The sequence below is a fragment of the Gossypium arboreum genome, chromosome 4 (assembly GCF_025698485.1).
Source record: "Gossypium arboreum isolate Shixiya-1 chromosome 4, ASM2569848v2, whole genome shotgun sequence".
Taxonomy (NCBI): domain Eukaryota; kingdom Viridiplantae; phylum Streptophyta; class Magnoliopsida; order Malvales; family Malvaceae; genus Gossypium; species Gossypium arboreum.
In genome coordinates, this window is record NC_069073.1 from 100,792,272 (window position 1) to 100,813,708 (window position 21,437).

At 36.3% G+C, this 21,437-nt stretch overlaps 1 protein-coding gene and 1 non-coding gene across 2 annotated transcripts; both read left to right on the plus strand.

Moving 5' to 3' along the window:
• Window positions 1-7,200: 7,200 nt before the first annotated feature.
• LOC108488160 (uncharacterized) lies at window positions 7,201-7,836 on the plus strand. The gene has a single exon (XM_017792459.1). The coding sequence runs from the start codon at window positions 7,201-7,203 to the stop codon at window positions 7,834-7,836; it is 636 nt and encodes a 211-aa protein (XP_017647948.1).
• A 9,140-nt stretch (window positions 7,837-16,976) lies between these two features.
• On the plus strand, window positions 16,977-17,083 carry LOC128292271 (small nucleolar RNA R71). The gene has a single exon (XR_008282255.1). It is a non-coding gene; the product is annotated as a small nucleolar RNA R71 (small nucleolar RNA).
• The last annotated feature ends 4,354 nt before the right edge of the window (window positions 17,084-21,437 follow it).

Here is a 21,437-nt window from a genome sequence, read left to right on the forward strand (position 1 = left end):
TAACCAAAAGACTTTTAGGACATGCCATTTATAACCCAACTTCAAGTTGATCAAAACTTCTACCTATTTGGGAATGGATAGTGTGTATGCTCCAACTTGAAATTCCAACCGATCGAGATTTCTGATGATCTACAAAGAAAGACAACAATGGAAGTAAGCAAATCAATGCTTAGTAAGCTCGTATATGACGAAAATTAAACTCATCGAATTTGAATCATTTTGTACATTTCATGCATAATTTTATTAACAAGCTTATGAATTCATTCAATTCCTATACCCACAACAAATCTCACAAGTTAGTGAGTTCACATATATACATAAAACTTGAGCATACTATAGCAAAACATTCAAATAACATATTTACCAATCACTTCATCCAACTTAATCTATAATATGTGACACATTCCATTCAAAGTTTGATACCGTATATCCATTTCATAATTATTCCTTCCATAAATCAATTTACATATATCCATTTCAAGTATCAACGTTATCACAACATGATTCAAAAATTCCAAGTCAGTAATCATTTAAACTTACAGATATTCAGAATTTATAATTCATTTATTTCAATGAAATGGTTCGGTATCAAATAACCTTTATTCGTCTGATGGATATTTGTAAAAGTATTCAATACACAAGTCCAGAAACAGATAATGCTCATAAGAGCTAATCAGATACAAAACAAATGTGTTAGGTTACTCGTCCGGGCTAAACCAATGACAACACAAAAATAGTCTGGCCAGGGCTAGGTATACATGTAAGGTTGCCAATCTAGGCCAAACCTTTAAAACGACAACAGATTACCAATCCAGGCTAAATTCGAGTCACGTTCATGTAAGGTTGCCAATCTAGGCCAAACCTTTAAAACGACAACAGATTACCAATCCAGGCTAAATCTGAGTCACGTGTATATCAAAGTTTGCAACACATGCTGGAGCTCGGTCCAGAATAGAAATTCAGACGAAAATCTCATGTATGAAACTTTTACTAGATCCATCGAAATCATTTTAGAAATTCATTATATTTCACATCGATCAATTTCACTTCAACAATTTCAAAAAAAGTATATATGTACCATAAAAAAATTAATAATGAATTATAAAACAATAATAATATGAACTTACTTAGACAAAAATAGTTGTGAAACAAGGCCGACAACTAATACGTTAATTTAGCTTTTCCACAATTCAAGTCCGATTGTATCGTTTCTTGATCTAAATAATAATTTTATTCAATTAATACAATTTTGACACTTAAATAAGCATTTTTATACAATTAAGTCCTTCCATCATCATTTTAAAAAATTGTCCCAATATTTTTCCTTTTATGCAATTTAGTCCCTAGACTCATAACTTGAAAATTTATCATTTTTAGTTACCAAACATGCTAGCTGAATTTCTTAGGCTTTCTAACTTGTCCATTTTTATCAAAATTTCACTAAAATTCCATGAAGTTTTACTATTTTAAAATTTAATCCTTAAACATTAAAATTACTAAAATCACTTTACAAAATAGTCTTATTTAGTTATCAAACTTAAATATCTACCACCAAACTTTAAAAATATCTCAAACTCAACAATGGCATAATTCTAAACATTTAACAATTTTACAAATTAATCCCCGGGTTAGCTAGCTTAAGCTAAAACAAACTCAAAAACATAAAATTTACGAGAAATAGACTCAATACAGAATTACATGCAAATGAGCATGCATGGCCAAACCTTCCAACTTGTTTATCCATGGCTTTTCAGTGGAGAAAATAAAAGTGAACAAGATGATGTTGTTTTATGTTTCTTTTATTATTATTATTACTTTTATTAATTTAATATATTTTATCAAATAAACTTAATTTAATACATAATTTATTTAAAAATCTCATATGTACCATCCACCATAACTTAATTATGGTTAAATTACCATATAAAACCCTTTAAAACCATCTATATGCTCATTTAACCAATTTTAATCAATAGCAATTAAGTTTTATTATTGGTACAATTTAATCCCTTTTAATTAATTAAATAATCAAACAATGGAATTTTTGAACCAAATCTTCACATACCAAAATAGTAACTCTGTAAACATTATTAAATATTTACAAGCTCTATTTACAGAAATGAGGTTTTGATACCTCATTTTTCAAAACCACTTTACTTTCGGGACAACCATAAAAACTTAACCATTTATTCAGTTAGCTAATATTCATCAAGTGAAAATTAACTATAAAATTATTTTTGACTCATATAATTTAAATACTAATTATTACGAACTTATAAGTTAGATTTGTAGCCCCAAAACACTATTTTTGACACCACTGAAAAATGGGCTATTACACCATAAATGGTCTTTGTAGTTTGCATATCTTATTAGCATCTTTTGGATCGATAAAACCTTCAAGTTGTTTCATGTACACATCCTTTTCCAGTTTCCCATTAAGAAAAGCTGTTTTGACGTCCATTTGCCAGGTTTCATAATAATGAAATGTAGCTATTGTAAGTAAGATCTAGATGGATCTGAACATAGCAACAAGAGACAAGGTTTTGTCATAGTTTAAACCATGAACTTGTTAAAAACCTTTAGTGACTATTCGCCCTTTGTATGTTTGTACATTATCATCCATGTCAATTTTCTTTTTGAAAACCCACTTGCACCTTATGGGTTTAACCCCTTCAAGTGGGTCAACCAAGATTCATACTTGATATTCTGACATGGAATCCATCTTAGACTTTATGGCCTCAAGCCATTTCTCAAAATTTGGGCTCGCCACCACTTTTTGATAAGTCTTAGGCTCATATTGATCCATAAGTAGAATATCTCCATTTGTTATAATGAGAAATCCATATCTCTCAGGTACATGGCATCCTCTTAATGATCTTCGTCGTAATTGTGTTTCTAAAATAGTTGATTATTCCGCAACAAATTGTGGATATTGTTGCTGCTCAATCTCTAGTTCATTGATCTGTTGTTGTTCTCAAATTTTTCTGAGTTTAATTCTTCTACCAATTCCTTTTCTAGAGATAAACTTTCTTTCAAGGAAGACTCCTGTCCGAGCAACAAACACTTTGTTCTCGGTAGGATTGAAGAAATAATATCCTTTAGTTCCCTTAGGATATCCCACAAAGATGCACTTTTGATATTTGGGTTCGAGCTTACTAGACGTCTAACGTTTAACATATGCTTCACAACCCCAAGTCTTTATGAAAGACATACTAGGACGCTTCCCAATCCACATTTCATATGGTGTCTTTTAAACCAATTTAGATGAAACATAATTTAGTGTGAAAGCAACTGTTTCAAGTGCATATCCCCAAAAAGAAGTGGGAAGATCAAAATGACTCATCATTGACCGAACCATGTCTAACAATATTTGATTTCTTCTTTCAGAAACTCCATTCCATTGTGGAGTACCAGAAGATGTAAGTTGTGAAACAATCCTACACTCCTTCAAAAACTCATCAAACTTTAATCTTAAGTATTCTTCTCCTTGATCTTATCGAAGTGCCTTAATACTTTCACCTAGTTGGTTTTGTACTTCATTTTTAAATTCATTGAAATTTTCAAGGGCTTCAGATTTATGACGCATAAGATAAATATACACATATCTACTAAAGTCATCAGTGAAAGTAATGAAGTATTCAAAACCTCCTCTGGCTTATATGTTCATTGGTCCACATACATCACTATGTATTAAGCCAAATAGATCACAAGCTCGCTCACTTTTACTATTAAAAGGAGTTTTAGTCATATTATCCAACAAGCAAGACTCACATATATCAAATTGTTCAAAAATAAAAGAATCCAAAATTCCATCTTTATGGAGCTTTGATATGCACTTCTGAGCTATATGGCCCAATTGACAATGCCAAAGATAAGTTTGATTAGAGTAATTTATTTTTTACCTTTAGTATTTATGTTATAAATGGGTCTATCTTGAGTAGCCCATTTACTAATTGTGTCGAACCATAGAAAACATTATTGAGATAAAATAACCAACAATTATTCTTAATAATTATCTTAAAACCATTTTTGTCTAAACAAGAAATTGAAATAATGTTTCTAGTCAAACTTGGCACAAAATAACAATCCTCCAAAATTAAATAAAGTTCATAGGCAATGATTAAATATGTGTTCCTACAGCTAATGCAACAACTCTTGCTCCATTTTCAACTCTCAGGTCTACATATCCTTTAGCCAAATTCCTACTACTTTACATACCCTGTACAAAGGTACAAATATGAGAACCACAATTGGTATCTAATACCTAAGAAGTAGATGTTGATAAATTAATATCAATAACATAAATACCTAAAGTGGACGCTCCGTTTTCCTTTGCCTTCTTGACCTTTTCAAGATAGGCAGGACAGTTCTTCTTCCAGTGTCCTATCTTACCACAATGGAAATATTTTCCTTCCTTAGTAATTCCTCCTTTATGTTTCAATGTAATCTTTCCTTCGTTAGGTTTGACCTTGCCATTATCCTTAGGATTTGTCTTATCATTAAGCTTTCCTTTGACCTTGTCTTTGCGGACCATCATAATGAGCCTAGGTCTAACCTTTTTCATGTTACTTTCAGTAGTTTGTAACATGCTAAGTAACTGTGGAAAAGTCTTATTAATCTAATTCATGTTGAAATTAAGGACAAATTGGCTAAAACTATCCAAAAACAATTGCAAGATGACATTGCTGGCCAACTCTACATCTAGTTTTTTAAGGCTTTCAATATAGCTTATCAACTTGAGAGCGTGAGTTCCCATAGGGGGTCTCTTCACCATTTTGCATCAAAATAGAGCTTTAGAGGTTTCGTACCTCTCTTGACATGCTTGCCCCTCATATAATTCCTTGAGGTGTTGGATCATGTCATAGTCAACCATATCCTCATGTTTTTTTTGAAGCTCAAGAACAATGGTGGCAAGCATTAGACATCCTATGTCTAACATGTCTTCAAGATGCTTCTTATATGCATTCTCTTCAATGACATATAATTTCTGTTCTTGTTTGAGGACAATCTTCAAGTTATGGAACCAATCAAGAAGGTTCAAGCCATTCAACTTGTCCTTCTTGATAACTCTTGAAAAGAGTTATAATTCATAATTTTTGACTTAGTTAACTACTTGTGCTTAAGTAAAATTAGTTCTATTTTAGGTAATTGCATGATTATTTTTAGTCAATCGAGCATTTCATGGAAAAAATTGGGATGGTGATTACTTTAGTGCATCTATACTTTTAATTGTTAGTGGAAAGGCTTTGTAGTGGTTGATTGATAGGTTTGAGGAAGAAAGATATCAAAGGATGGAGATTTTCTAAGGCATTATGAGAGATCATGGCAATGTTGAGGAAGAAAATGATAATACCCAGTATCAATTAGAGCATTCAATAGTTGGCTCCCTCATATGCATGTGTAATGGAAAATATCTACCTCAAAATTAGGGAAAAAAACAATCATTGACTGACAATTTTTACCCTAGAGGATCACCTAAGTATAAAAGAAAAAGGGGGGATTAAAGACCAAAAAGAGAGGTCTGCCATTAATGAGAGCTAAAGGTACGACTGATTGTAAAGACGAAGCTTCGATAAAGGTATTTTTGTGATGAAAAGAGTAATTTAAGCTACTGTGAGCTTGGGTGAATACGTGCACCAAACGCTAAGTTAGGGGAATTCATGTTATGAACCTAGATTTCTTCCTCTGCTATTTGTTCTAAATCTGCTAATTTAAATTGTTATTTTAAGATGTTGATGATATTAAAATACTTGAATTTGCATAGACCAGTCATGAACTAACTTAGCACAGCTATGGATTACTTTTTATGATGTTTCAATTCTGATGAATGTTTATGGATGAACATGATTTAGTTTATTACTTTATTCAATGTTTATTTTTGTTTATATGCTTATTAGGGCATTGATAAATGCTTGATAAGTCTGAAAGGAGCTTAATATCGACAGAGTTATGTTGCTTGGACCAAAATTGGGTAATATAAAAAACATTGAATGAAATGCTCGTGTAAACTCTAAACATAGAGCTTTACCTTATATGATTTAGAGAATTGTGCATTAGTCATGGTTGCTAATTCTTAGCCTATAGATGTATAGTGTCTTAGGAATGAGTAGCTTTAAGTCTTGCTTTCAACAGAGATGGACCACGTTAGTACCCAATCGAGCAGTAGGTTACCATATTTTTTCCATGGCATTGTTCTCGCGTTATAACTAATTTAGTAGTAATCCCAGACTTTTCAATCAATATTCCAATCTTGCTAGAATCTTTAGTGCTTTTATTTGATTTGTTGCAATTGCAATCTACGATAGCATATTTTATTTCTTTCATTTTTAGTGTATTAATTGCATTGTTATTTCTTAAAATATCATTCGATTTATTTATCTTTTCTACTCAATTGTGATAATTTAGACAAAGAAGACTAATCCAATCCTCATGGGAATGATACTCACTCATCACTTTGTTACCAAATTCGATGTGTATACTTGCAAAATTCACACATCATATTAACATGCGACAAGTTTTTGGTGCCATTACTGAGGATTGGTGATTAGCTATTTTAGTTTTTGTTATTGCAATTTTTATATTTTTAGCTGTTAATTTGTTTATTTTGTTATCAAAATAGGTTTGCTACTAGTTGTATGCATAAAGGCCTTCCTATTGAAGAACTTTATCCTTTAGATCTAGAAATTGAAAGGACCTTGCAAAGAAGAAGAAGATATCAAAGAGAAATGAATCAAAGTGGTAACAATCAGCCTGATTTGAATGAGCTACTTAATCCGGGAGATGGCAATGGTTTTCCTTAGATTGCTTAGATGTTTGATGATCGTGATAGGCCAATTCAAAACTAGCAATCACTCTTAGAAGTGGCATAGAACTAGATAGAGTTGACAAGAGTGTTGTTGCTAAAACAACAAATTCAAAATATGATCAAAGAAAAACTCTTAAATAACACAAGAAGAGCACCACAAAAGAGAAAACTGGACCAAGCGATGCTAAAGCAAATTCAAATAGTACTACTGAACACAATGCTCAGGCAAAACAATCACTACGACCTAAAGTTCGCCCACCCCCACCATTTCCCTAATGATTTCAAAATCACAGACAAGACTAACAATTCAAATGATTCTTGGATGTCCTTAAAAAACTTCACATCATTATACATTTAGTGGAAGCTTTGGAGAAAATGCCCAACTATTTCAAGTTATGAAAGACATACTTTCAAGGAAGAGACAATTGGGAGAATTTGAAACAGTCGCACTTACTGAAGGGTGCACTACTATGCTGACAAATAAATTGCCTCCAATGTTAAAAGACCCAGGAAGCTTCACAATACCTTGCTCAATTGATAACCAATATGTTGGGAAGGCCTTTTGTAATTTAGGTGCGAGCATAAACCTTATACCCATGTCTGTGTTTAAAAAGCTGGGAATTAGTGAAGCAAGACCTACCACTATGACCTTGCAATTGGCAGATCGATCATATGCACACCTAGAAGGTAAAATTGAATATGTCCTGGTAAGGGAAGATAAATTCAATTTCCCTACTGATTTCATTATATTAGACTATGAAGCTGACAAAGATGTGCCTATTATTCTAGGTAGACCTTTTCTTGCAACAGGTAGGACTGTGATTGACGTTCAAAAGGGTGAAGTAACTATGAGGGTGAATGATCAACAAATCACTTTTAACGTTTTCCAATCTTTGAAATGTGCTGATGATATAGAAGAGTGTCATGCTGTCAGTTCGTTAGACTCTGTTGTGGAAGAGAAGTTAAAAAAAACCATGACAAAGAGCATAATGAATTGGATTCAGTTGACATTGATGATAAAGGGCCATTAGGACACCACAAGTAGTTGCTGACATCCAAATTAATTTTCGGTAGACCTGGAAATAGGTTTGACACATTGTAGTTATCTACTCAAATTTTCAGCCCTGCTAAACTTCCCATAGAAGAACCACCCATGTTAGAGTTGAAACCTCTACCTGCGTAGTTAAAGTACGCTTATTTGGAGAAGGATAACACACTACATGTGGTTGAATCTATTGAGCTAAATTATGAGCAAGAGATTCAATTTTTAGTTGTACTTAGGAAATTCAAAAAAAAAATTAGGATGGGCAATCGTAGATATTAAAGGAATCAAACCACAATTTGCATGCACAAAATTTTGTTGGAAAATTGCCATGGCAGTTCTATTGAGCAACAAATGAGGTTGAACCCTATTATGAAAAACATGGTGAAAAAGAAGATAATCAAATGGTTGGATGTTGGCATTATCTACCATATCTCAAATAGCTCTTGGGTGAGTCCAATCCAATGTGTGCCAAAGAAGGGAGGTGTCACCGTGGTTAGTAACGATAATAATTAGCTTATACCTATACGATCTGTCACGGGATGGCGAGTCTGTGTGGACTATCAGAAGCTCAACAAAGCTACAAGGAAAGACCATTTTCCACCGCCTTTCATTTAACAAATATTAGACTGATTAGCTGGTAAGGATTTCTACTACTTCTTAGATGGATATTATGGGTACAATCAGATTGCAATCACCCAAGAGGATCAAGAAAAAACAACATTCACCTATCCATATGGTACATTTTCCTTCAGAAGAATGCCTTTTGGTTTGTGTAATGCACCGACAAAATTTTAACTGTTCATGATGTCAATATTCTTAGATATGGTTGAGAAGTTCCTTGAAAGTTTTATGGATGATTTCTCTATCTTTGGGAATGATTTCGAAGGTTGTTTGCACAACTTAGAGCTGGTACTTCAAGGCAGTGAGGAGTCTAACCTTATTTTAAACTGGGAGAAGCGTCATTTCATGGTACAAGAAGGCATTGTCCTAGGGCATAAGGTCTCTCATAAAGGAATTAAAGTTGACAAGGAGAAAATAGAAGTGATTTAGAAGTTGCTACCTCTAACGAGTGTTAAGGGAATTAGGAGTTTCTTAGGGCATGCTAGATTCTATAGGAGATTTATCAAAGACTTCCCTAAGATCTTTAAGCCATTGTGTACCTTGTTGGAATAAAATAAACCTTTCCTTTTTGATGATGCTTGTCTATCTACTTTTGGGGAGCTGAAGAAGTGGCTAGTGGTTTCTCCAATAGTACTGGCCCTAGATTGGTCACTGCCATTTGAGCTCATTTGCGATGCGAGTGGTTTTGCTATTAGAGTCGTGCTTGGCAACAGATAGGTAAAATTTTTCACACTATTGACTATACCGGCTGTACTTTAACAGAAGCACAACTAAATTACACTACCACTGAGAAGGAATTATTAGATGTTGTGTTTGCATTTGATAAGTTTAGATCATATCTAGTAGGCACTAGGTTCATTGTGTATATCGAACACTCTACAATTAAATACTTAGTAGCCAAGAAAGAAACAAAGTCGAGACTGATCAGGTGGAGTCTTTTGCTACAAGAATTCAATCTAGAAATTTGAGATAAAAAAGGAACAGAGAATTAAGTAGCAGACCATCTATCCAGGTTAGAAGTTGGGAATGAGGATGGCAATGTCAAGCTTATTAAGGAAGACTTCTTAGACTAGCAACTGTTAGCTACGATGACATTTTCTTGGTATGCCGATATAGTGGACTTCTTAGTAAACGGTCTGTTGCCACCTGATCTTAACAGCCAAACTAAAAAGAAATTCCTTCATGAGGTAAGATGTTATTACTGGGATGAACCATTCCTATTCAAGTAGTGTGCTGATAAGATAATTAGGAAGTGTGTCCCTGATGATGAAATACACAACATTTTGCAACATTGCTATTCAACCTCTTATAGAGGATACTTTGGAGGAATGAGAACTGCTACCAAAGTATTTCAATCAGGATTTTATTAGCCAAGTCTATTCAAAGATGCCTATAGCTTTTATAAAGCATATGATCGATGTCAAAGAAATGGTAATGTTTCAAGAAGACATGAAATGTCATTGTAAAACATTCTAGAGGTTGAGTTGTTTGATCTATTGGGAATAGAATTTAAGGGTCCATTTCCACCATTATTTGTCAACCTATACATACTAGTGGCAGTCAATTACATCTCCAAATGGGTAGAAGCTGTAAGCCTTCCTGCCAATGATTCCAAGTCGAGGATGAAGTTCTTGCACAAGAACATAATCACGAGATTTGGAATGCCTCGAGCCATCATCAGTGATGAGGGCTCTCATTTTGATTGTATACTCATCAATAATGCTTTGCATAGGTATGGGGTGAAGCACAAACTTGCCATAGCATATTGGTACGTGATATTCGTGACAGGTTTTAAAGATTTATAATTAGTCGTTCTTGAAACTAACTATTATCCCGATGAAGGCAAGTGTACCTATTGAACAGTAGTATAGCTTTAGCAAGACCGAATTGTCGAACCCAAAGGAACCAAGAGTACTAGTAATTACTCTCCTTTTATTATCTAACCTAAAAATTAAGGGATTTGTTTATCTAGAATAATTAACTAAACTAAGGGTACATAGAGTGAAAATTGGGAAAAAGCTTTTGGGAAAACTTGATTGACTAAGACAATACCCAAGGAAAAATCCACCTAGACTTCACTTGTTATTTGACTCTGAATCAGACGATTTATTCATTTGACTTGATCCGTAAAAATCCCTAAGTTATATTATTATCTCTCGAGACTAATAACGTCTAACCCTAGGTTGATTAATTGAAATCTCTTTTTAATTAACGCCTTAGTGTTGTATTAACTTGATCTATGGATCCCCTTATAAGGTTTCACCCTAATTTGGCAAAATCTTATCACCCTATCTCTAGGCGTGCAATTGAATCCGCTTTATTATGACAAATTTACTCTTAGACAGGGTCTATTTCTCCTCTAAATAAGAGCATTAACTTGAATCAATATCTTGAAATATTAAAACAAGAATTAAGAACACATAATTAAGAACAAGTCAAATATTTATCATACAATTTAGATAATAATAACAAGATCCGTTATTAGGTTTCATTCCCCTTAGGTATTTAGGGAGTTTAGTTCATAATTATAAAAGAAAATATCTCAGAAGAATAATGAATACAAAATATAAAGAAAACCCAAAACCCCTGAATGGAAATTGAAGGGAGATCTTCAGTCTTGACGATGAATTCGGCTTCTGAGATGGATCAATCAGCTTCCCTTGAGCAATTCCTTGCCTCCTACTCTGTGTGTCCCTTCTAAGTGCCTCCTCAGGTGTTTAAATAGGCTTTAGAATGCCTAAGACCCTAAAAGTGACCTTTTCTGAATAGGACTATACTTGGGCTCGGCAGGGACATGCTCGTGTGACACGCCCGTGTGCGATTACTCCAGCCCATGGTCAAGGCTGTTGAATAGGCACGGACGTGTAGTCTACCCGTGTAAGTTGTGCTTCGATCCTGCCAAATGGACACGGCCGTGTGCCACGCCCGTGTGAGGAAGTCCAGGCGATGTTGATTTCCCATGTGGGTCCATTTTCTCCATTTTCGGCCCGTTTCTCACTCTTTTTTCTCTCCTATGCTCACCTAAGTATAAAACATGAAATTAAAGAATTAGGAGCATTGAATTCACCAAATATAAGGAGAATTCATCCATAAATGTGCTAAGCATGGGATAAAAATATGTATAAATTACGGTTTATCAAATACCCCCACACTTAAGTGTTTGCTTGTCCTTAAGCAAAATCCTAATCTCACAATCAAAATAAATTCTTCTCAATTTATAATCCCTATCAATAATATCTCAAAATAATCCATAAGTAACCATACATTGAAAATTCAACTAAAAGTACATCAAAGTTTCAAACATTCCAAGTTGAGCATTTTATCATGAAAACATAGGTGTCCCCCCTTATCTAAGTAATCACCTTTTATCAAAATATCACAGAGTTTAACATCCTCACTAAAGATTCACTCAAATCACTCGAGGGGTTTAAGGACATCAAATAAAACACTCATTAGTCAATATGAAAAGTTATTACCATAGGCTTGCATGAAAATCAAATGTCCACCACTAGAAATTGAGATGATACATCAATTAAAAAGGTCTTTAGAGGGTTATAATGTGGCTTTGGTTAGGGGGTGTGGTCACAAGCTGAAAGAAAAGGTTAGAATCGAGATTGATTTGAAGAAATCACCTAACTAGAAAAATAACTAATTATCAGTTGAATACAAGTAAGCTTCTTCTCAGAATATGGAATTAACACTCAAGCTCAAAAATGACGAATTACTACTAATATGTATGTAAGTATATATATATTAAGAACAAGTCAAATACTATAGAACTTTGAAGAATAAAACATAGTTAAGCAATTGATTCAAATCAAATCTCGAAAAAAATAGGGATCAAATTAGGGGATTTCAACAATAATGGGTTATGGGTTAATATTAAAGGTAAATCAATTAGTGGCTTGTTAGGCTCAAAAGGGTTCATTAAGGGTTAATTATAAAGGTAGGCTTGTGTGGAGTGAGTGGGTTAAACCTAAATGCCTTTATCATTGTGACATATCAAATCAAATGGTGTGGTTTTGACATGCATAATCAAGCAAGTTCTAGAATAACGATTCAATATTGACGCACTCATAGCAATAATAGAAGTGAGCATGAAAGAAATAATTGATGCTCTAAAGGCTCAAGATCTCACAAAAAATTATGGGTTTTTGATGTTTAAACCTATGATTTCGACTTAAGATAATACCTAAACTTGGGGAAAACAACCTAGAACATTTAATTCTCAAAAATCAACTTAGCATGCTTGATTCTCTAATGTCTTAAAGTTTAAACAATCAATGCATGAATGCCTATGTTTTAATTCAAGACATATCAATAAAATATATAAATTAATCAAAATTCATTCTAATCATGACATGAGAAGATCACATGAGAATAAGACAAAATCAGGAATTTTTCAGATAATGAAATAAATAACCCCCTACACTTAAGATGTACATTGTCCTCAATGTACAAAGATATATATACTGGAAAATGTAAATATAAGATCATAAGATAGGGAGAGAAGTGAAACTTCTTGAGTTATGAATGGACTCCTTGAATTGGAGTTATGGAAAGTAATTGGCTAAGGTACTAATGAGGGTGGAGGAGGATACTCCAGTGGTGGTAGATGTTGGGTTCCACAAGTGCTGCGCCAAAAGAATATTACATCTCTTGTAGCTATGGTCGTGGTTAAGCAGGGCATGGCAGTCGTGGAGAACCTTTTCCAGTGGAGTTTCAAGTTCCTAAGTAATAGTGAGCTTTGGAGCTCTTTATAAATCTTCATCGCTAGATGGTTCGCGAGGTGGGGATGGCAATGAGATGTGGAAGTGTTGACAAATCTGATGTAGTGTCGCATCAATGTGATCAAAGAGTTGAAAACATTGCTGCTCAAATCGTGTAATGCGCTCAGATATGTCAGACAGTGAAGCCGTCGCATGAGTTGGATGAGTGGGTGATGGCTGAGACGGTGGGTCCTCGTGACATGGAAAGACATCATCAGTAATGTCCTCTGGGTCTTCCTTTTTAGTAGACTGGATAAGGCGGTACTGAGGAGGGTAGGTGCCACATCGTTTCTCGATCATCCTCATATGTAGCATGCTCGAGATGCCCTGTGGGGACATTTGGCAGATGAGAGTGAGGGAGGACGATTGTCCCACTGTGTTGAGGAGCCTAAAGTGTCGAGCCAATCGAGTCATATAGGGCCCGATCGAGATGACTCCTCTCCTATGTCGCTCCATCTGATGGCGGATGGTGAGGGCGATAAAGCAGGAGAGGTTGATAATGTGCCCATTCGTCATGCACCATAGAAAGTAAGCATCGTGAGTGTTGACGACGCCGGTGCTCTCTCGTCTCCCTGTCAGAGTGTGAGCCAAGATGGCACGTAAGTACCTTAAGGAGGGAGGGAGAGCTGATGCCTTGGAGCAGCTAGGATCGTAGGTGGCCGAGGCAGGGACGAAGGCGTTCCAGCACTTCGAGGGAGAGTAGTGGATATGGCGGCGATAGAGGCTGTCGAAGTTTTCCTTATCCATGAACTCCTCCGTGTATAGGCCCAATGCGATATCAAACTCGGGGACGCTCAACTTGCAGACTAGACCATCGAGACGGAAGTGGACCGTTCCGGGATCATCGAAGTTGGTCATGATGGTATGAAGATGGAACGTTGCGTAGAGTTCCAATGTGAACTCGAGATACGTCGGCTCGACGATCTCAAAGAAGAGCCCCCACGGATCAGTCGTCAGGAGGGCTCCGACCGCGTCAGTCAATTGAATCAGTTCAAGTGCGGCCTAGTGAATGCATCGGCCCACACCTAGGGGTCGGGCCTGTAATATCTGATATAATTCCTCCTGGGGTCCCAAGGGAACCTAGAGGAATGGGTGCCTAATCTCCGTCTAAGGACCCAAGGATGATGCTGCTCCTTTCCTCTTCTTTGAGATGGGGACGACGATTTTCTTCCCTCGTGAAGATGACATGGTATGTTTGTAGTGAAAAAAATTGAAATTGAACCAATACGCCCCAAAAATAGCATGAAAAAGAAAAAACAAAACTAAATAGGAATATTTTATGAGACTCACGAACTAGATGAAGAAAATAAAACTAAAAAATAACTAAAGCAAATATATCAAGTTATTAAAATAGGACTATGAGAATATCTAATGCATGAATGCATGTGGGTAAGCATAAAATCCATGAAAGCACGAAAAATGGAGGAATGTAGTATGAAAACTGGCAATATTCTTTAATGATAAGCATGAGTATTTCTATTATTCTACTATGAATATTCACTTAAGATAGTCAAATGGATCAGAGAAATCATGAAATAGGAAAAATATTTAAAGAAAATAGAGAGAAAAGAGAAAACAAACGCAAAAGGGAGAAGCTTGGGTCGTCGAAAACCGTGTTATAGATGGCGCACGGGCGTGGCAGGTAGGGCATGTGGAGTTGCAGCGGCTAGGGTTAGGGATTTTTGGGGAGGGGGATGATGAATGTGAGGGGTTTATATAGATTTTGGGGCACACAGTCATGGGGCACGCCTGTGTACCCTTATTTTAGCCCGTGTGTTTTGCGATTTTTAAATTTAGGCGCGTCTGACATTCCGCCCACGCTCGTGTTCTTTGGGTGTGTTGGTGTACACTGCCGTATCACATGGCCGTGTCTTGCTTCATTCACTTCTTTCATGCCCGTGTATATAGGTCCACGCTCGTGTTAGTTTGACAGTGTTGACTATGGGTGAATGGTACGGGCGTGTCACACACCCGTGTTAAATTCTCAGTTTCAACCATGGTTTCAGGGCACGGGCGTGTCTCATGCCCGTGCTATTTTGGTAGTTTCACCCACGACCTTGTCACAAGGCCGTGGCAATTTATCGCATCCCGTGTTAGAGAAATTTTTTTCTTTTTTTCACACGGCTGTATCGCACGGCCGTGTTTCCTCCTGTAGTGTGAGCATGACCTAAGGCACGCCCGTGTGCCTGGCCATGTGGATGGGAAAACCCTGTGTTCCGAGACTCAGTTAGTAGGTTAGACGTGAAAAACTAAAATTTGAAGAAATCAATATTATTAGTGCTTGGGTTGCCTCCCGAGAAGCGCTTATTTATAGTCTAAGCTCGACTTACCTCTCTGGTGTGTGATCATGGTGGCTCAATGAGTTTACACTCCTCATCCCTGCTATCAACTTTATCAATATAAGGTTTAAGACGAGTATTGTTTACCTTAAAAGTGCCGAATTTGGGATGAATTACCTCGACTGTACCAGATGGGAAAATACTGAGTACCGTGAGAGGAATTTCTTCATTAGGTTCAGAAGTGGCACTACGAGGATCTGCTACATCTAGTAGTACTTTGTCTCCAACCTTAAGTTGATTTGGTGAGGTATTGAGCTCGTTCTGGCTCAATTTTGATTTATCGGGTATTCTCGATTTCTGTGTCCACCATTCATCTAGCTCCTTGATTTGTATCCTTCGTTCTTCATAGATAGGTCCTTTGATGTTGCTTGAACATGGCTCATATATGTTCTTCGAACCTGTTTCCTGTAAGGTAGGTTGCACCACATGGTCAGTTTTAATAGTATGATTTATACAACCACCTTCAATTTTCGATGTGTTATTCGAATTACGAGTTTGAAGGGTGATTGTTTCGTCTCCCACATGAAGTGTGAGTTCACCTGTGCCAACTTCAATAATTGTTTTAGCGGTTGCTAAAAAGGGCCTCCCTAAAATTAAAGGAACGTTACTATCCTCCTCTATGTCTAGAACAACGAAATCAACTGGGAATATAAATTTTTCAATTTTAACGAGTACATCTTCAATAATCCCCCTAGGAAATCTGATTATTTTATCGGCTAATTGAATAATAATCCTAGTTTGTTTGGGTTTCCCAAGACCTAGTTGCTTAAACATTTTGTAAGGCATAACATTGATACTAGCCCCTAAATCAGCCAAAGCATTATTAGCATCTAGGCTACCAATTAAACAGGGAATCGTAAAACTCCCTGCATCTTTTAATTTGGTGGCCAGCTTATTCTATAGTATGGCTCAGCAAACTGCATTTAGCTCCACATGCGACGCCTCATCCAACTTCCGCTTGTTTGTTAAAAGCTCATTTAAGAATTTGACCGCGTTTGGCATCTGCAAAAGAGCTTCAATAAATGGTGTCACTGCTCGTTCTCCATGTTGTGGCCATAGGATGGGTATTTTGAATTGCTTGATCCACCTCCACTTGCTTCGCATTGCATTACTGGGTGAACATGTGAAGAACCGAGAAATCGTCAACTTTTTTGTTCAAAAGTTCTACCTAATTAGAGAGCATGGTGACTGAATCGACGTTAAATACGTCGGCTGTTTTCATTGGTTTTGTCCTTATGACTTGCCACTGATAATTATTTAGTGACATCTCTTCTATAAATTCATATGCAACCTCAGGTGTCTTATTATTGATAGTTTCACCAGTGGCTACGTCAATCATTTGTCGAGTCGAAGGATTCAGGCCATTATGAAACGTTTGAACCTGTAGCCAGAGTGGTAACCCATGGTGAGGGCACCTTCTCAAAAGGTCCTTGTATCTCTCCCATGCATCGTAGAGTGTTTCTAAATCTATCTGCATAAAAGAAGAGATATCATTACGTAATTTGGCTGTTTTAGCTGGCGAAAAATATTTTAATAAAAAATTTTAGGTCATTTGTTCCCAGGTAGTGATTGACCCTCGTGGTAATGAGTTCAACCATCGTTTAGCCTTATTTCTCAATTAAAAGGGAAACAACTGAAGGTGAATGGCATCATCAGAAACGCCATTGATTTTAAAAGTGTCGCAAAACTCTAAGAAAGTCGCCAAGTGAGCGTTGGGATCCTTGTCCTACAAACCATCAAACTGAACAAACTGTTGGATCATTTGAATGGTGTTAGGTTTCAGTTCAAAATTATTTGCAGCGACAACAGGCCTAACTATGCTCGATTCAGTTCCTGTTAAAGAAGGTTTAGCATAATCATACATGGTACGTGGAGCAGGATTCTGATTAGCAGCAATTGCAAGAGGTAGCGGATTTTCTTGGTTTTCAGCCATCTCCTCAGTTGTGGTTGAAGTATCATCCTCTTTCTCTTCCTCTGTGTATCGTAAGCTTCGCCTTATTTCTCTTCAGTTTCTGTGAACTGTGCGATCGATCTCACTATCAAACAGTAATGGTCCCGACGGGTTTCTTCTAGTCATACACTATAAAAACCTGCCCGGAACGAATAAAAGAAAAATTAGAAAGGAAAATAGAAATTTAAATAAATAAGGTAAAATAACTAAAGTAATAAAAATCGAGTGTTCCTAATATCTTAGTTCCCCAGCAACGACGCCAAAAACTTGGTACATGATATTCGCGATAGGTTTTAAAGATTTATAATTAATCGTTCTTGAAACTAACTATTATCACGATGAAGGCAAGTGTACCTATCGAACAGTAGTATAGCTTTAGCAAGACTGATTGTCGAACCCAAAGTAACCAAGGGTACTAGTAATTACTTTCTTTTTTATTATCTAACCTAAAAATTAAGGGATTTGTTTATCTAGACTAATTAACTAAACTAAGAGTGCACAGAGTGAAAATTGGGAAAAAGCTTTTGGGAAAACTCGATTGACTAAGACAATACCCAAGGAAAAATCCACCTAGACTTCACTTGTTATTTGACTCTGAATCAGACGATTTATTCATTTGACTTGATCCGTAAAAATCCCTAAGTTATATTATTTTCTCTCTCGAGACTAATAACGTCTAAACCTAGGTTGATTAATTGAAATCTCTTTTTAATTAACGCCCTAATGTTGCATTAACTCGATCTATGGATCCCCTTATTAGGTTTTACCCGAATCCGGCAAAATCTTATCATCCTATCCCTAGGCGTGCAATCGAATCCGCTTAATTGTGACAAATTTACTCTTAGACAGGGTCTTTTCATCCTCTGAATAAGAGCATTAACTTGAATCAATATCCTGAAATATTAAAACAAGAATTAAGAACACATAATTAAGAACAAGTCAAATATTTATCATACAATTCAGATAATAATAACAAGATTCGTTCTTAGGTTTCATTCCCTTTAGGTATTTTGGGAGTTTAGTTCATAATTATAAAAGAAAACATCTCAAAAGAATAATGAATACAAAACATAAAGAAAACCCAAAACCCCTAAATGGAAATTGAAGGGAGATCTTTAGTCTTGACGATTAATCCGGCTTCTGAGATGGATCAATCGGCTTCCCTTGAGCAATTCCTTGCCTCCTACTCTGTGTGTCCCTTCTAAGTGCCTCCTCAGGTGTTTAAATAGGCTTTAGAATGCCTAAGAGCCCTCAAAAGTGGCCTTTTCTGAATAGGACTATACTTGGGCTCGGCAAGGACACGCTCGTGTGACACGCCCGTGTGCGATTACTCTAGCCCATGGTCAAGGCTGTTGAATAGGCACGGGCGTGTAGTCTACCCGTGTAAATTGTGCTTCGATCCTGCCAGATGGACACGGCCGTGTGCCACGCCCGTGTGAGGAAGTTTAGGCCGTGTTGATTTCCCACGTGGGTCCATTTTCTTCGTTTTCGGCCTGTTTCTCGCTCTTTTTACTCTCCTATGCTCACCTAAGTATAAAATATGAAATTAAAGAATTAGGAGCATCGAATTCACCAAATCTAAGGAGAATTCATCCATAAATATACTAAGCATGGGATAAAAATATGTATAAATTATGATTTATTACATATCACCCACAAGCAAATGGACAAGCTGAGATTTCTAATAGGGAGATTAAGTAGATTCTGGAAAAGGTGGTGAAACCAACTCGAAAGGATTGGTCCTTAAGATTGGATGAAGCCTTGGGGGCTTATCGTACTACCTTTAAAACACCATTTGGAATGTCATCTTTTAAGCTTGTTTATGGTAAGCCATGTCACCTTCTTGTTGAGTCAGAGCATAAGGCATTTTGTGCCTTTAAGAAGCTGAATATGGATTGGATAACCACTAGACAAAAAAGACTATTTGAGTTGAATGAAATGAAAGAATTTAGACCCCAAGCTTATGCGAACGTTAAGCTCTATAAGGAAAAGACCAAGCGATGGCACGACAAGAGGATCATGCCAAGGAAATTTGAACAGGGGTAACATGTTTTGCTATTTAACTCAAGATTGAAATTGTTCCCTGATATGTTGCAATCGTAATGGTTAGGGCCTTTTGATGTGGTCAAGGCCTATCCTCATGGTGTAGTGGACATCAAAGATACCAGGACTGGGGTAAATTTTGAAGTTAATGGTCAACATTTAAAGCACTACTGGGGTGCTCATGTGGATCGGGAGAAACAATCCATTGACCTTCAAGATGTTTGAGCTCAAAATCTTTTCTATCTTTATTTTCTTTAGTTGCTTTACTTTAATTTCATTTTCTACAGTTTTTATTTTTAATTAATTAATGTTATTTTCATTTCTGGTTATATTTTTTTTTATTAATGTACAACTTTAGCAAGAATTGTAGGGAAATAATAAAGGTGTAAGCTTGTTAGATGTAGTACCAAGGGGTGTTTGCCCTAACATTTTGAAAGAGAATTATGCCACGACATATTGGGTTATTGGATATTGAAGGAAGAGAAAATGAGGGTTGAAAAGGAAGAATTGTTCAAGAAAGAGATTTTTGACAATTGGGCCCATTCTGTTAATTAGGTAGCCTATGATGAAACTGCCAAACGTGTTGCTTTAGGGTTAGGTTATTATAAGGTTCCCTCCAAAAAAATTAACACCATTTCCCCCATTTACTTCTCTTTAATTGTCCAAACCTCTTTCATTTTCCACAATTCCTTCGTGTTTACCATTTCTTTTTTCCTGAACCTCCCTGGCCTCTCCTATTGCATTTTCAAGTTCCTTTAAGTTTTCTTGATAGTTTCATTTTCCCTTCTAACCTAGATCACATTCTCAAATATTTTCCAATATTCTTCAATGGAAAAAGTAGAAACCCCTTCTGAACGTGCTAAATTTTCACAAGTTGGTGCTACCCAACCTAAAACCTTCTTCAATAGTGTTGTTGTTGTGAAGTACAACAACATCTTCAAGTAAACATTTTACTTCGAACAAGGTTTTTTGTTCAAAGATGAGCCTTATATGGGATATGATGAATTAGTTTCCTCCATTGTTGAGAAGCATGGATGGAAAATTTTTTGCTTACATCCAGATGATGTTTTAGGGAAAGTCGTTCGCGAGTTCTATGCACACATCAATTCTCCTGACAATCCTTTTATCTATGTTTGTGGAACCTCAGTCCCATTTGATGTAGACCACATTAATGCCTAATTTGGGTTAATTGATGTTCAATATGAACATACTCCATTCACCTAAACCATCACCGCTGACGGCTGAAATTAGGTGTTAAACAATTTGTGTATTGTAGGCACTCGATGGACTGTCTCTAGCCAGGAATGCCATACAATTGGGAAGGCTTCCCTAAAGCCCATTGGTAAAGTTTGTTACCACTTCCACCCATAACACCACGTATGAAAAGAATGAATGCTATTGTTACATTCAATCATTGTGGGTCAAAAAATCAACATTGGCCCTGTCATTTTTCATGAAGTGCATCGATGTGTAGAGAAGAATGCCAACAGCCTCAATTTCCCTTCCTTCATCACTGCTCTTTGTAGAACAACTCAATTACCTTTAAATACTAATGAGGACGTCAGACCAAACAAGGGAGGAATGTCCAGGGCTATATTTTCCAAGATCTAAGGAGTGGACATATCAAAACAACGTTAGAACAGTAAGGCACCCACCTCCTCTGCGAAACACTTTCCCATAGTAGATGCCTGACCATCTCAGAGCTCATTTGAAAAAAAAGTGTCGTAATCATTAGAGCAATTGGAGCAGAGAATGTCGCTGTTTGAGATTTAGTAATTTCAACTTGCTGAAGAGATAACAAAGGCCCAGGAATAGAAGGTATGCTACTAGTCCTATGTGAGGGACAGATATGTGGCTCTGAAAT